General features: G+C 31.2%; 2 protein-coding genes across 3 annotated transcripts in view; one reads left to right on the forward strand and one right to left on the reverse strand.

The window, feature by feature from the left end:
* The window catches only part of LOC111037850 (protein FAM200A-like), a 49,359-nt gene extending 41,145 nt beyond the window's left edge, over nucleotides 1–8,214 (forward strand). The window contains exon 2 of the mRNA XM_022320650.1: nucleotides 7,874–8,214. Within this exon, the coding sequence (XP_022176342.1) occupies nucleotides 7,874–8,214 (341 nt within the window). The remainder of the gene's footprint in view (nucleotides 1–7,873) is intronic.
* A 1,275-nt stretch (nucleotides 8,215–9,489) lies between these two features.
* On the reverse strand, nucleotides 9,490–14,394 carry LOC111037853 (muscle, skeletal receptor tyrosine protein kinase-like). Of its 2 annotated transcripts, none has more exons than XM_022320654.1 (11): nucleotides 14,191–14,394; nucleotides 13,222–13,395; nucleotides 12,327–12,450; nucleotides 11,966–12,257; nucleotides 11,703–11,894; nucleotides 11,342–11,589; nucleotides 11,031–11,183; nucleotides 10,532–10,959; nucleotides 10,228–10,460; nucleotides 9,980–10,171; nucleotides 9,490–9,910 (listed from the first exon to the last, which is right to left on the reverse strand). In XM_022320654.1, exons 2-11 carry the CDS (start codon nucleotides 13,279–13,281, stop codon nucleotides 9,748–9,750), a joined length of 2,085 nt encoding a protein of 694 aa, XP_022176346.1. In that variant the 5' UTR covers nucleotides 13,282–13,395; nucleotides 14,191–14,394; the 3' UTR covers nucleotides 9,490–9,747. The 2 variants fall into 2 exon arrangements, with proteins under 2 accessions (XP_022176346.1, XP_022176345.1); XM_022320653.1 differs by lacking the exon at nucleotides 14,191–14,394 and adding an exon at nucleotides 13,462–13,606.
* Between the last annotated feature and the right edge of the window lie 2,245 nt (nucleotides 14,395–16,639).

Here is a 16,639-nt window from a genome sequence, read left to right on the forward strand (position 1 = left end):
AATATTATAATAGTGATGCCTCGAAATATTAATCAGTATGAGCCCTTTTTAATTTTGTGTCTATGCGTTACATGTTCGCTGCTGCAGTTATAGTAATTACGTATAACCTGGAAATCTGAGTTTCCAAATCAAGACGATTTGGCACACGCGGATTTCACATTTTCTGAATACGACCACTGTGGTATATCGTCATCACCACTGTTATTTTATATTGACATTCCTGCTGCAAATGGTGTAATGAAAGTAAAATGCGCACCTATAATATTATACTCAAAATACAGCGAGGGGGGAAGCCAGCCTGCAGTTACTGCAATATAATTAGGTATATATGTGCAGTTGATGATTTTATAATAAGGTTATTGTAGAGACGCTAAATAAATAATTATAATAACAATGATGTGTATAAATGTATAATACCTATAATGCGTTGTCAGTCAGCTGCTTAAATTTCTCATAAAATCCAACAGTTAATTATTTTAACAAAGCGACCACGTCCATTCGGTTGGGGAAAAGGCGTTTTTGAATTTACTTATATAATATATAGTTTCGGCTATTTGGATGACATACTCCAATACGTATTTGCCATGTCGTTTGCCTGCTTATTAGCATAGAAAGGTACATCATATTCTCAATACATTCATAATTGAGTACCTATACTCTTTCCTTTCGTCCATTCTACCATATTAAGTTTTTGCATTTCTTCTATAGTTTCTTAAGTTTCTACTCTCGACGGGTTATATGTTTTCCGTGATTGATAAATATAATATTATGTTTTTTACTTGAGGTAGGTTTTTGTTGCTCAATAAGTCACCCTTTTCCAGGAAATAAAATGAATTTTAACATATTGTAATAGTTTTATTATTATTTTTTTTTTTTGCTCTCTAAATGAATAAAATAGGTAATATCCGATAGTCACAATAAACATAAATCGAAGTTCGGTGATTAGGAAGCCGATTACAAACTGATCTAGTAATATTCTTATACTTGAGGCCACGGCCGCTCCCAGCTCGTATTTCTAAAAAATTGTGTATTATTAAAAACAAAATTACAAAAAAAAAACACATTATAATATCGAATGTTTTCTAACATATATGACTTAGCGCCCCCCTCTCCCCAACCAAGTCTCTGGAGCCACACTTAGTTAGACCTTGGAATAATTAAAATATACAGTTTAAAAAAAATTAAATCAAGTGACCACTGCACCACTTTATTTTAAGTCTGCCGCTAATATTTTTGGAAATAGCCAATAAGAATAGTGAAGTAGAGTACCTATATCCTGTATGTAGCTTGTATACATGCATAAGCTATTTATTATGAGTGGACTGTAATGGTTTTCTAATACTCCCAACAAAATTGTCTATAAAATATAGTAGGTATAGTTAGATAATAATATGGAAAAAGTATATTTTACAATATAATCAATTTATTTTGTACTCAAAACGAACTAAAAAATATTTAATTTGAAATTGTATTAATATATATGTGTGTGCGTCTAATTCATTATAAATTATAATCATGGGTATTATATCTATATTTCATTCTTTACATTAAAATTTTAAATTACGTTACATTCACTGACTGATATTTTAGTCACATAGAAATAATTAATACGGGTATACCTACTTATATAGTGAATTAGTGACTGATATTTTCGACATCACAATACGCCCACCGCAACACCACAGTACAGCAAGCTTACCACTATTAATAATTACGATTTTTTTTTGTCTGCTTCTATTTGGACTGGATCAAATTTGTTTCAGAAACCTATAATCACGCCACTTCACCACAGCATACGTCATCGCACATATTCTATTCTTAGCTAGAAAATACAGGTAAATCTATGAAAAAACTATTCTATTGATTTTGACAAAAAGCCCAGATATCAGAAAAGTTTAAAATATACACCAAGTGCTAAATCTAATCTACAACTTTCGATTGTCAGTTAATTTCCATTTAAATACACCCTCCTGATGAAAATAATGACCTAAAATCTAGGTTATAAGCCGGGTGGGCAATATTATAAACTCGGTCCAAGGGAAAACAATTTTTTAAAAAGTCCATGTAACTATATAGCGACAGTGCGACACTATAGTAAACTCGGTTTTTCTCAGGTTAAACGTGCTCTGATCTTCTCATATCTAATTAATATTTATGTCTTTAAATATTGTTAAGAAACCATTATCCAGAGGACACCAGTCTGCACTAGTTAGGCGAGGTAATTCTCATTATCTTCAAAAAATGATGTACATTGAATGATTTAGTTTTATTTTTATATATTATTGATAACTATTCAAATCCATTATAACATAAACTACAGACTACAACTATACAATTAAACAAATTTAAATGTATACAATTAATTTATTAATGTAAACTGCAGTTATTTGCGTATTTGACGTATTCATTTACTGAATATATTTCTTTATTTTTACACTTTTGAAACCTGATTTCTAAAAATTGTTTTTTATTTTTGGAATTTTTAAATTTAAATCTTTCATTTAGACTGCTTATGTTTATAGGTACTGTATATAGGTTGGTATTGCTACTAATAATATTTGGTTATGACTGAGGATATACCTATTATAATTTGGGGAAGTTTAACTACAACTAGAAATCAAATGTGAAGCGTAGTCATCGCTTCGCCGATAGCCGATAGGTATATACAAATGGTCCAACGAGAAAATTATCAATACCTACCTACCATTGTGGTTCTATAATAATAATTATTGTTTCTCAGTAGGTTTAGTCCATCACTATATCATAATATGGATAACCGAAACCGTTTTCAGCGGACAGATAATGTTATTTGTCATATTATGTATCGTTATCCTATCGCAAAGCTGCAGCGAATAAAGCAACTATATACCTACCTATGGCTACGGTTTAATTTTTATCCCATGAAGTGGTTTTTACCGTTATTTTTGAGATTTTTACACGTCGTTTCGTAATTTTTATGAAATATACCCATTATAATAATATCATGACGTATAGGCACATCAATTCGAACCCATTTGATTACAGCGGCCTGACAACGAGTGGTAGTATATGCTTTGCAGAATAAATAACAATAATTTATGTATTCTACGACGGCCCCGGCGAAACTGTTTTTAATTTAAACGTAGTTGGCCATCTGGACAGTGAACATTAATTTTCTAAAATTGTGATTTTTCTAACGTAAAAAATAAACGCTTCGTGATAAATATCCCAGTGATTTATCTTTATCATTTTTAAAATTTTTTTTTTGTCGTCAAATCCGGTAATCGCAGACCGTGTAAAATTCAATATATTATATTATGATATTATGATATACTGCATCGGTTTTAACAATTATGTACGCCAACCGTAAATTGTTTTCGACGACGCCGAGTCCTTAAACGGGACGAGACACTATTACAAGCTAAAAAGAATACAACTAGACGAGTACATGGAGCCATGGAGGTGTTATTTAGTGGCGCCGAGGCAAGTAAAAAAAAGGTTCAAAGCTCGAACCAACCACCCAACTCATCATTTCAAAACTGAAAACCAACCACGTATAAGGCCGCTCTAGGAACGACACACATTTTGTTAAACAAATGCATATTTTATTTTATTTCTTTACTACTAGGTATCTATTTCAATCATAGTCAATATTCAGTGTTCACCGAAGTTTTGATTGCATGTTTTCATACATTTATACAATCGATCGCCGATCATAATCGTGCAGCAGAAACCAGAAGGGCGCAGAAGGTTCATGCACTGAATCAGCAAAATGTTTTCGGTGAATTTATTGGCCTGTGGTGGTGCAAGTTATAGCCGCTTATATAGTTACAATCAGGACAATTTATTATTAGTAGTAAAAGTAGACGAATTAATAGAACTGAATCAATTTTTTCATTTTATTACTTTATAGCTTTGTGAAATGTACAATGTTCCTTGTTTACAACAAAATAATTACGAATTATATTTTGCCACTACAGTAACAAATAACAATAGTCAATACACAGCATATACCTGTAATGGGTATATTAATGGTATATAATTAACAATATTGGATGGTCAAAATTTGTTGGGTGGCTTGTAAAAAAGTGAATTGTTTTATTTTGTATATTCAATTTAAGTTTGCGCACACTTACGATGTTGATCATCCTCTGTATTACGCGGGATAATATTTTAATATATATACTACAAGGTGCAACGTACCTGTAAATAAATAAAGATATGTAATAAATTTAGATATGTCATGTACATATATTACAGGATAATTCATCAAACAAGGTCCGCGCTTACATTTATATTAATCCTTTGATTATATTATATGCGTTCATTTGAATTATTCAGGTTTTAGAATAATTTTTCATAATATTATTTCTTGCATACTTTAATTTGTTTTACCACTGAAAGAACGTTTTGTTCCAATATAAAATTATTTTTCTCATTAATTGAAAACCATTCTTCTTTACTGCACCCAATAATATTGGAATATAATATTTTTTATTGGCTGTTGACTTTTAAAAATAATGTTGATGAATAAAAATCGAACGGGTGCGATTTCTAATTAAACTGTAATATTACGTGCTCACATAATACACATACACCTATATCTAATATTAAACGACATAATAAGTAGATTAAGCTAGGTTAGGTTAGGGACCTTTATTAGGGTGGGAATAACGATAACTATTACAGCCAGGGGCGCCATTTGGGGGGGGGGGGNTAAAAATAGTAAATAGTTAATACATACGTAATTCTAAATTTTTTTTTTAAATTTCCAATATCCGAACTTTTGCGTATCCGAACTAGGTGCGGTCCCAATTAGTTCGGATAATCGAGGTTCTACTGTACTCGTTTAGTTAAGGGTTTTGCATAGTTCACCCCACTGAAAATGATAGCCGGTATTTATGGCCGCATAGGTCATAATAATACATACATATTATCAAATATAAAGACCAGAAGTTAAATGTAATAACATTCGAGTCCCAGGGGCGCCATTTTGGGGGGTGCAAGGTGTGCACTTGCACACCCTGTAATTTTGATGTCTACTATTGGCCTGGCCTAGGCATCATTTATACTATGGCCTTCAATTTGCCAATCTTTAATTGTGTATGCACCGCTATTCACGTCTAATCATAAGTAATATTTTAATATTATTGGGTCCTTTAATTAGATATAATTTATATTATTATTCTATTAATATTTTTCGATCTCGCTCGCGCCCACGACAATCTCTTCAACACTAAACATATGTACATACACACTCTGTACATACGTATTTACATGGGTATTACTGTATTAGGTAGGTATTTAATCTAAAAATATTATTTGAGGACAATTATTAAAATGGGTAATCGAATTACATGGGTACAAAATATTATTATAATATCACCATCGTGCAGTGGTATTAGGTAATATAGATACCTACTAATATAATAAAATATATATAGTAGCGGTGAACCGGTTTCACTGGCGCGCGTGCGAAGTTTTTGAGACAATTTTTTTTTAACTCTACCCATACGATTCGCAAATCTCTCTGCCACTATCTAGCGAAAAGTGAAAAAAATATATTAGTACATCCATTAGCGACGCGTGCAACACATCGGCACCCACAATAGTATACATTATTATATAATATTTTATATTTAGTAATTATTATAGTATAATATGACATCATAACAGCGACTCGGACGTGTGGCGTAAATTTTAATGATAAAATACAAAATAAAAATCGTATTAATAATATAATTATATTACATTATAATGTACGCGGGCGCCTATACCGGCGATGATCAGTGTTTATACATATTATATTATTATTATTTTAAAGCGATACGATTATAATATTATACACGTTCTCAAAAATTATACACCTATATGTGTAAAACTGTAAAAGATATATTATTATAATAACTGCAGTCGACGAGACGATATCGTTTGCAATATATCACGCGCGGGCGCCCCTTTTCGACCGGACCGGTAACATTATTATAAACACAGGTACCGGCTGGCCGGGGACCTACCTACATATTTTTTAATAATAATATTAAAATATTGTTGCTAATACGAGCCGCCGTGCATATTATCATCGTCATTATGTTATAAGCATCGTCGTCATCACTGTCGTCGTCTGATTTTAATTTTAATTTAATTTTAATATATACTATAATATATAATTAACGATAATGACGCGCCGCCACCCGCTGACATTCACGCAGCGCGTGCATTATAATATAGGCATAGGTACCGTTTAAGTATAATATTAATACATATATGTACATGTATATGTTATATACTCGGGTGTACATACACTATGTATAGGTAATATGGTACGCGTATATCATATAGGTAGGTACCATGTATGATGTATCTACAAAAGAACAAGACGTCTTGACCGACTGCAGATTCGCGTAGTCGCAACGTATATACAGCCAAAAATAAGATAGCTATAGAGACTTGTATGTTTATGGTACCCACGTCATATCCGTATTACCATTTGGAAGTGCACGGTAATTGAAATTTTTTGAAATTTTGATTTTAAGGAGCAAAAATGCACATGCGGCAAATCGTAGATTTATACAGTGATAACATTTTAACCTTGATAAAAAATTAAAAAATTAATATTTTTTGTTCAGGTATATAACATGATATTGTAAGGTTGCCATAAAATTAAAAAAAAATAGATATTAATTATTTTGATAAGATTCAATTTTACAACTGTATTTTATATATTCGGTCAAAACCATCCGAATTATTGAGTCGAAAAATCTGTGTTGCTTGCATTTACCGGAGTGCCTAATAGAGACAAGGTAGATTCAGGCAAGGCGCTAGAATATTTTTCTTTGGAGTGCTGGGGTCTGGAGCAGATACTTTTTGACTTTTAAACATTGGCTAGGGTTTATTAAAGAACTTCTGTGTTTACTCAAATAAATAATTTAATTTAATGTATCATTAATAAAATTGCTTTAAATTTTTTAAATACTCGTTCATTGTATAATGGTGTTCTAAGTTATGTCAATATGATATGTATGCACTTTTCAGTATCTAATTAACGTTTTAAAAATACTTCTTATATAATAAAGTGATGGACAATAACAATAGTACAACATTTACATATTATATTGATGTCTGATATACCGTGTCACCGCATTGTATTGAATAGATAGGTACCTATGTAGGAGCCGGGAAAACTAAATAACATCACTACAATATCAGGTAGACTGGTACCGCAATAAAAGTCAAAGATAAGACGTCACTAACCACCAGTACGTTTGGCGCAGACTCTGGCGGAGCAGTGACACATAAATAGGTTACTCTATGGTCTAGTACAGCGTTTCCCAAACTGTGGTCCGCGGACCCCTAGGGGTCCGCACGTATACCGGAGGGGGTCCGCGAACGTAAATTAAAAATTTACAAAGTATACCTATCCATAAAACGAAAATAATGATGCAATATTCGTATTACATGGGAAATACTGTTGATAATAAATACATTGTTGAAATAGTTATCGTTGAAAAGCAATTAAGATTAGTTACTAAATATGCAAATCTTTTCAATAATTTTGAATGGCTCTGTACAGTGGCCTATTTGGCTGATATTTTTAATTCTCTGAACTCATTAAATATTAGTTTACAAGGGAAAGAAGACAATATTTTTCACACGGAGGATAACATTGAAGCTATGTTAAAAAAACTTGAGTTATGGAGAAAACGTGCCCTTCAAAACAATTTTAACCACTTTCCAACTCTTTATGCATTTATAGAATCATCCGATGAAGTTTTTCCTCAGGACACAAAAGATATAATTATTGAACACCTCCAAATTTTGAAACATTCATTTCGAAAATATTTTCCAGTTCCTGACAAAAATAAAAATTGGGTAGTAGACCCTTTTAATGCAGATGTCCCTGATATAACTGGTTTAACAACAACACAAGAAAATCAATTAATCGAAATATCCAGTAATTCTAATTTAAAAAGGGTTTTCAAAGAATCTTCTTTGTCTTCTTTTTGGTTGAGTATAAGACAAGACTATCCAGAAATATCGGACTCAGCACTAAGGCCATTGATGCTTTTTTCAACAACTTATCTCTGTGAAAAAGGATTTTCAGCTTATGTGTACACTAAAAATAAATATAGAAATCGATTAAATATAGAATCAGATTTACGTATTCAACTTTCTAATATAGATCCTAAAATACCAGATTTAGTATTAAAGAAACAACACCATCCATCACATTAAACGCATTAATTATTTATTATAAAAATAATATATCTATTTATCCATTTTTTTTTATTAATTCAATTTTTCATTATAAACATATGTGTATTTAATTTTAAAAATAAAGCAAACAATTTAGTATTATTATTTATTATTGCTTTAATTTAAATTTTTATTTAGGGGTCCGCGATCTTTTTTATTTTCTCTAAGAGGGTCCGGCAGAGAAAAAGTTTGGGAAACGCTGGTCTAGTAGACATTGATTTGGTGGCCCGGCGGTTTAGGCGATCCCGCTTTGACTTTTGAGGGAGTGAATGATGTTATATTTTGCAAAAGTCGACTCTGAAGGTTTTGCTCATAAATATAAGATGATTACTTCGTATTATATCTATGGTCTGGTCTTGGTCTAGATATCTGTCATAATATTAAATAATTATTGGATATTTTTTTTGTATCTGAAATATAATCTGATCTTATAGTACATTTAACTTACTTAATTAATAATTATATTTTAAACTGTATACTATTGTATTACTATTATGGAAATCATTCATTTTAATATTATGGGTACTATTAAACATAATATAATAATAACAATAGTTATACTAGTACCTATAGTAGTGTTACATGTTGAATGAATAAATGTTTAGTGTTTACCTATTTTATAATATGGTTAGTTATTAGTAAGATATTAAAAATTACATTGTACTTAGTTTCCCACAAGATCATAAGTCAGAAGTATTTATAATTGATTAATGTTTTGTTCAAATAATGAATTTGGTAGTTCATATTTATTGTTGAAAGATATTTAGATACAAACTAATAGGTACCGTAACAGCCTGGATACAGTCCCATGGCATAATATGTTCTTTTTTTTGTATGCAATGTTAATTTTTATGTTTTTGACTATCCCGCTAATTTAATATTTTAGATTCTGATTGGAACGATAAATGTAGGTGTTGATTTTACTATGATGTTTTTTATATGCCATCACTCATCACCTTTTAGCACAGTAAAAATGCTTCAATGGAGGTTATAACTAGTTTTAATATAATCAAATAATATCCAAAATCCAGATCATAATAAACATCCAACTGCAAACTATTTATAAATCCTCTTTAACAAATAATACCACTTTAAAAACTTAATTAAATCATCATTAAGACAACAAATCTTCATCCGTTCATCTTTAAATTATTTTAATAAAATCTGTAATTTTTGTTAATCACTACACATTAATTAAATATAATTGTAAAAAAGGTGAAACAGTGGGTACATCACATCTTTGCTGTACTGTAGTTGTCAAGTAAGTCACTGTATTGGATAAATTACACATAGATATCATTAATTATAGTTAAGACTTATATTAATTAAATCACTTTAGCTAGTGTGCTATTAGTAGGAATTGGATAAATGATTCATACTTGACAAAATGTTTGGTTAACCAAAAATTATATAATAAATTGTAGGCTTATTACAAAATATATAAAACATAAATTAACCTTCAATATTCTTTTGATTGAATTAATATCGTAACATTGTTTATTAATTATAATATTATAAATTTAAATATACTGATTCAGGGATTGTTTGTAGTTCTATATCTCTATTATTAGTGTATTCTAAAACCATGTAATATGATTTTAAAAATTTTAAAGAGAATTTGAATGTTGGCCTTTTTTTGGGCTCGACATGCCAACATTTTTTCATCAAATTATACCTGAAATAAAACAAATATCATTAATTAAAAAATAAATCATTAATAGAATAATTTTTATTGAATATTTACAAAGTTATTGGACAGTTTATTGGTTTTTCAAGCCTTCCACCGTGTTGAACATAATGCATAGCCTTTATATTAGACAGCCCTGGATAAGGCTGATGACCTCGAGACATAATTTCCCATAATAAGACACCAAAAGCCCAAACGTCAGATTGACTGGTATATACACCGTCCACTAATGATTCTGGTGACATCCAACTAAGATCAAAATAAAATATAGATACACAAAATATACTTTTAGATATTGATAGTACCGAACAGGCAGTAAAGCTTCTCCTTCTTTTCGGTAATAATCATGTGCATACATTTTTCTTGCTAATCCAAAATCGCCAATTTTTATAATTTGCTCTTTAGGGTCCGCCGACGATACCAGGCAATTACGGGCCGCTAGATCTCGGTGCACAAGATGCATATCTTCGAGATAAGAACATCCTTCGGCTACATCGATACACATTCTAATATAATCAATATGACTCAATGAATGACCCTGCATAAATATAATGGGTACATGTGATTTAAAATTTTTTTTTTAGATCATGATAATAATATTTATCTTACTAGTGTTGGTCTGGTTTTCCTTAAATAACTCAATAAATCACCTTCTTTCATAAGTTCCATAATAATAAAATTAGGTTCATTATCTAAACATACTCCCAAAATTTCCAAAATATTTTTATGTTTTAGATTATTCATTAATTTAGCTTCTTTTAAAAATTCTAATAATTCACACCGAGTGGAACCTTCTTTTAAAGATTTCAAAGCAACACAATATTCAGCTTCTACCTTTATATCTTTGACTTTTCCTTCAAAAACTTCTCCAAAAGCTCCTGACCCCAATCGTTTTGTAACTGTTATTTGCTTACGTTTAATTCTTAACAATTCATTGTTATCTCTTTTTTGGGACAACAATGCTACACTTTGATAACCCATATTCTCAAACAAAAGCGGTCTCTGTGGCATATTTTTGCCTGTGAAATTATTTGAACCTGATACAATAAAATATTTTAAGGTTAATTAATTAAAAATAACATGCGTAATTTCAAACAAAATGACATACAATACTTAATTAACATTATCAAGACAAGGAAAATGATAAAAAGTCCTGATATTAGTATTATCCATGGTTCATGTGATCTTCTATATTCATACCATAAATTATGATTCTCTGCATTAAATTCATGTTTCACTTTGGACATGAACGAGTGATTTCCTAAAGTTATTTAAAATAGTAGGTATACATTAGTATTAAGTTTTAAAGTTATCAAAAAAGTATAATTATGATGTCCACTGTACAGGGTTATAACTGATTAAGTTGTTTCAAAGAAAAATAATACAAAAATATTAATAGTAAGTTATATGATACTTTACTTGTCTGTGAGGGATTTCTAGGAAATGATGTTGGTTGTTGATCGGTACAATTAGATATTATTAAATTGACTTTAAAATGATTTTCTGGATATATAGTTTGGTAGTATTTTTGATCATCAATAAAATGGTCTTCTCTCATTATTACAGAACCATTTGACCAGTAAAATAATTCATTCACGTATACTAATGTTGTTGCATCAGCAAATAACGCTGTATGTGTGTTATTTCTAATATTTATTACATATTTACTGTAATATACCAAAATGACATTAATTCAAATAATAATATTAGCAATCACTGAAAAATGTATGAATAACTACAGAAAATGATCATCTTTAGAACATCATTTTTACAAACTTACCCATCCAAAGAAACTGACATTATAGTGTTTTCCTTTCGGAATATCACTAACAAACATACATTTAAATAATCGATTACAAAAGGACCAATATCATTACGTAAAATTATTCTTGACTTATTCATATCCAAGTTTTTTAAGTTTTTACTGGTGTCTAATCGGTATAAACCTAGTTTTGTGCTCCAAAATAAAAACCTATTATCAATGAGATTAAATAATAAAAATTATCATTATACACGCTTAATAATATTTATTAAAATATCTACCCATTTAAAGGATCCACTTCTATCTGGAGTGGTTCAGAATCAAATTCACAAAATATTTCTTCTATTTTTTGCTGCTCATAATCAAATTGTTTAATACTATAAACTATAGTGTTTTTGTTTGTTGATGACATTAATATATAAAGGTGATTATTAAGCCAATCAATAGTAATGTCCATTAATATTTCCTTTTTGGTTGTTAATAAAATGCTAATCTTGTTATTTGACATTGACAATACAGAACCCGAAGAATCCAAAATATATAAAATATTTGTACGTATATTAATTGATACACCTAAGAAAAATTTTCATTTTAGTTTATAACACAAATACAAGATAAAATAATGGTTATTTATATGCATACCATTGATTGTTTGATTTGTAGAATAAACATTTATAGGTGTATCCATCAATAGATCGGTAGATCTAAATATATTATGCGTAGAAACCAATATTAAATGAACAGGTTCATAGTTAGCAGTGTCATTCTGAAATAAAACAATAAAAATATGATAAGTGAAGAAGTCACTTTTTAAAAATTAGTTTCCCAATCAGAATGAATTTAAGGAACTTTACACAATCTATGGATACCTACCAAAATAAAAATAAATTGAAGTATTTTGGAAGTGGTAATATTAAATTGAAAAATGTTATTGTGGATAATTTATTTTAACTATAAATGGAATATATTTAATAAATACAAAATATTGATAGGATAAATAATAGATATATTGTATATGAGAGTTAATTTGAAGAGAATATTGTTGAATATTGCAGTATTTTAGTTTTTAGGAAAATGTATAAATACAATTCATAAAAAGTACTGATACCTAAGTTACCTAACTAGTTATAAATAAAATATTTGATATGTACTTCTAATGCAATTGAAGCAGACACTTGTCTGTACAAATTATACATTAAAATATATTAGAACATTAAATTATTCATTAATGAACATGGGCAAAGAATAACTAAAATCATAAATTACTTTGGAATTTGTTGTATAACAAAAATTTGTAAGGTAAAATATATCAGAAATTCCAAATATTATCACAGTGACACAGTATTATAATTTATAACTGAGCACAGTGTGATATAATAGTTAATTCAAAAAGCAACATGGAAGTTTCTGTAACGCATGTAAGTTCAAGTTATAATTTATCATCGTTGAGTATGTCACTGAAATGGATGTGTTATGTTTGAATTCAATGATTATGAAACGATTCCGAAAAATAACAGTAACTAAATAATATTATTACCTTTCCATCAGCAGCCGCAAACGACCAGACCATCAAAAGAACGATTTTAAGAGCATTCATTGTAACTGCGCGATAAAAATTACTAGGACCCGACAGGTCGAGTACAGGACATCCTATTCAGAATATGAATAATTATGACCGCCACAATCTTTCCACTATCCAAACTCGATATCGCTGTTAAAATATTATCTACTATTAAAATAAACGAATAAGAAGAATATTATAATTAAACGATATTACTTGTTATTGTTATTGTCAACAATGAATTCAAAATAACGTGCGTGCGTCGCGCACTCTACGTCCACAAGCCAAAATTCAATATTGGGTATTAGTGTATTACCCAATCTATTTTAAAAATTGACCAAATTGGTAGAGACTATTGATTGGCGGGTGGGTGACGGGGAGCAGTACCGTTACGGGTAGGCTAGTGTGGGGGAAGGGAATATGGAAAGTGGGTATCTCCCCGTTCAAGCCTACGAATAGGCCTTCGTACCCGCACGCACATTATGTTTTCTCCGTCTTACTAACGCATTATGTACCAAAATGTTCGTCCACCTGTTCCAATTTCGTATTGTTCGCTATTAAAGTGAATCGAACTATTATCAAACTTATAATGTCAGAACACAATATGTGTTCTCTCTAGTTTTTAAGATATTTTAATTTTTATAATTTGTCCGTACCTATATAAAAAGCGTAAATCAGGGACGCTCATAACTCACTTCACACAAACTTCAGTACAAAATAGAGTGTACAAACACAGATAACGTTCTTACCTTCGAGTTTCATAATAATTATTATCAATTAATAGGTCGATTTACTCTAGTTTATAAGCTAACGGAGTTGAGCGTAAATTTGGTCAAGTCAATATTATTATAAGTTTGCTTGTATATTTTATATTTATTCATTGATCTATTTTGACCGCAATACACATACATTGTTTATTTATTCATATATTTACTATTTATTTACATGTGATTATCGGCAATTTCAACCGGACACGAGATGAAGAAGATTTCGGTCCGTCCGGGAAGTCGGAGTATCGCAGACATAATAATATTATGGCGTCACAATACTCGTTCAATAGCGGATCGTTCGGTCTCCACACAGGCGAGTGTACCCATAGTACCGACCCATAACCCAAACGCTGTGACGGGTCTTCCGGTCAGCAGAGAATAATCTCCACGTTTGTAGCCCACTTTCCCGCGCCGTCCGACTTTTTACGCATATAGGCGTAAAAAAAAAAAAAATAATAATATTATTATCGTTATTCGTTATTATTACAAGCACACCGGCGGGCGGTGCGTCATATTTATATGATACATACGTACGTACACGCTCACAAGTCACAGACGGTTATCGGCGTAAACGCGGCGAAATTTCCGTTTCCGGTCGTATATCACTGCGCAATATCGCGGACGAGACGGCGGCGAGTGCCACGTCCTCTTATACCTATTACGGGACCTCGAGGTCCGAGGCGGCGATAGGTCTCGCCCGCGGTCTGCCGGGTCAGCGCGCGGGTCATCGTGCAGTGTGTGTGTGTGAACGGTGCGCGATGGTCGGCGACAATATAAGACAATAATATTATAATAATAATATTGTTATTAATGGTGTACCCGTAATATGTGCACACCCACACACGAAAACAATTTAATAAAATGCCACCAAAAATGCATACATACCTATTCGGTTAGTTTGGGCTTGTTCTTTCGGCACGTACGTTACATAACGCATTAATAATAATAATATTTTACATATTATAGATATGTGTTGTATGGGTGCCTCCATTTAATATCATAATATACCCACATGGAAACGACCGTATGGAAAGCCGCGCACTGCGATTTATAATACGACGACGTTCGAATAGTAATAATATAAGAGGAGAAATTATTTCACGCCGGAATGCGGAGGTATAAATAAATAAAAATACGCGTCTGCCGTGTGCCGTTCTTATTGCTTACCCATACATCGCCGTGTACTTATGTTGATGCGACGTATACCACGTGTACCGCTCTGTGCGCAGGTGGCGGTCATCGCGTATCCGTCTGTAGTCAGAAATTCTGTGTGGGGGGGCTATTGTAAAATCATTTTTTTTAAAATAAAATATTATATTACATCAGGCTAAAATAAACTTGGTTAATATGGGGGGAAGGGTTGCTATAAACCCCTTCGCTCCCCTCTGACTACTGCACTGCCGCAGCCGCCACGGTTTCGTTTGTATTTTTACGATTGAAAAACATCGAAATTGGACGCCAAAACGGCCGGACGAATTTGTCGCCATTCGCCAGGCGCCCGCCGGACCCGGCACAGTTTCCGATACATCAGAATCGAAATTCTAAAATCTTTCTGAATATAATGTCAGGTACTGTACTGTATTTTGTTTTGGAGAGTTGTTACCCTTTTTTGACAATAAAATGGATTTTTCTTAGCACACTCTTCGATGAGACGGGTCTGCGTTACCGTGCTTTCACATTTCGTCAAATGTCGATGTGCCTAAACTAGGACCAACGCTGGCAATCGTATCATTTGTAATAATAATACGTATTGTGCTCTTGTATACTCACCATAGTCGCAAATAGGTGGATAAGCCCTCCCCCGCAAATAATATCAAACGCTTTATTTACACCTATATTGTACTCACAAGTCACAATAAACGCATTATATTATTTCGGAATGCACCGGCTTTTTTGGACCAACAGTTATTGAACTAAATACATTTGAACCTATAACCTATATATTATAATATAAATAATAGTTAATCATAATGTATTAAAAACTTTTAAGTGTAACCCTTCTAAGTTCATCTTTGAAATTTTGTTAAAAAAATAGCGTAGATCAATACTTCATTACCATAACATCCAAATATGTTTTGGAACAATATTAGTTATTTAGATCCAGTGTTGACTCACATAAATTTGAGTAAATCTATTCATTATATATACAGAATATACATACTAATTTATTATTATTTTTTTTTTACTATGAACTGTAGTCGAATACTTCGTCAAACAAAACAATTGAGAACCTTAAAGTTCCACTAAAAGATAGGGTGAAAAATATATTATGCTGTATACAATGAACTCAAGACATGAAAATCGGTTTGGCAGATTAATTATAAGGTAAAAAAAATATTTCATACAAAATTTGAAAGTATCATAGTAATACTTTTCAAAATAAGTATCTGTACCTGTACATGAATACTTTCAAACGACTGCTTGCACGGGATAAGTTACATCCCAAGTTCCCATATTATCATTATAGTATTGACAACACGATATTATAGTTATGTCTGGCATAATTCTTTCTAAATCACCCATATTTCATAATATTATTTACTTGCCTAACTAAACGATTATACCTATCAACACCATAATATGCAATACTGACCTTTTATAACTAATAAAGCTCTAATACTAAG

The sequence above is a fragment of the Myzus persicae genome, unplaced genomic scaffold (assembly GCF_001856785.1).
Source record: "Myzus persicae strain clone G006 unplaced genomic scaffold, MPER_G0061.0, whole genome shotgun sequence".
NCBI classification, from domain to species: Eukaryota; Metazoa; Arthropoda; class Insecta; order Hemiptera; family Aphididae; genus Myzus; species Myzus persicae.

Bases quoted from the DNA above. Each gene is read 5' to 3' on its own strand.
- LOC111037853 (XM_022320654.1), bottom strand. From the start codon at position 13,281: ATGAATGCTCTTAAAATCGTTCTTTTGATGGTCTGGTCGTTTGCGGCT. The intron at 12,451-13,221 runs GTAATAATATTA...GTTTTATTTCAG, and splicing joins TTGCGGCTGCTGATGGAAAG to AATGACACTGCTAACTATGA. The intron at 11,590-11,702 runs GTAAGTTTGTAA...GGTATATTACAG, and splicing joins ATGTCAGTTTCTTTGGATGG to TAAATATGTAATAAATATTA.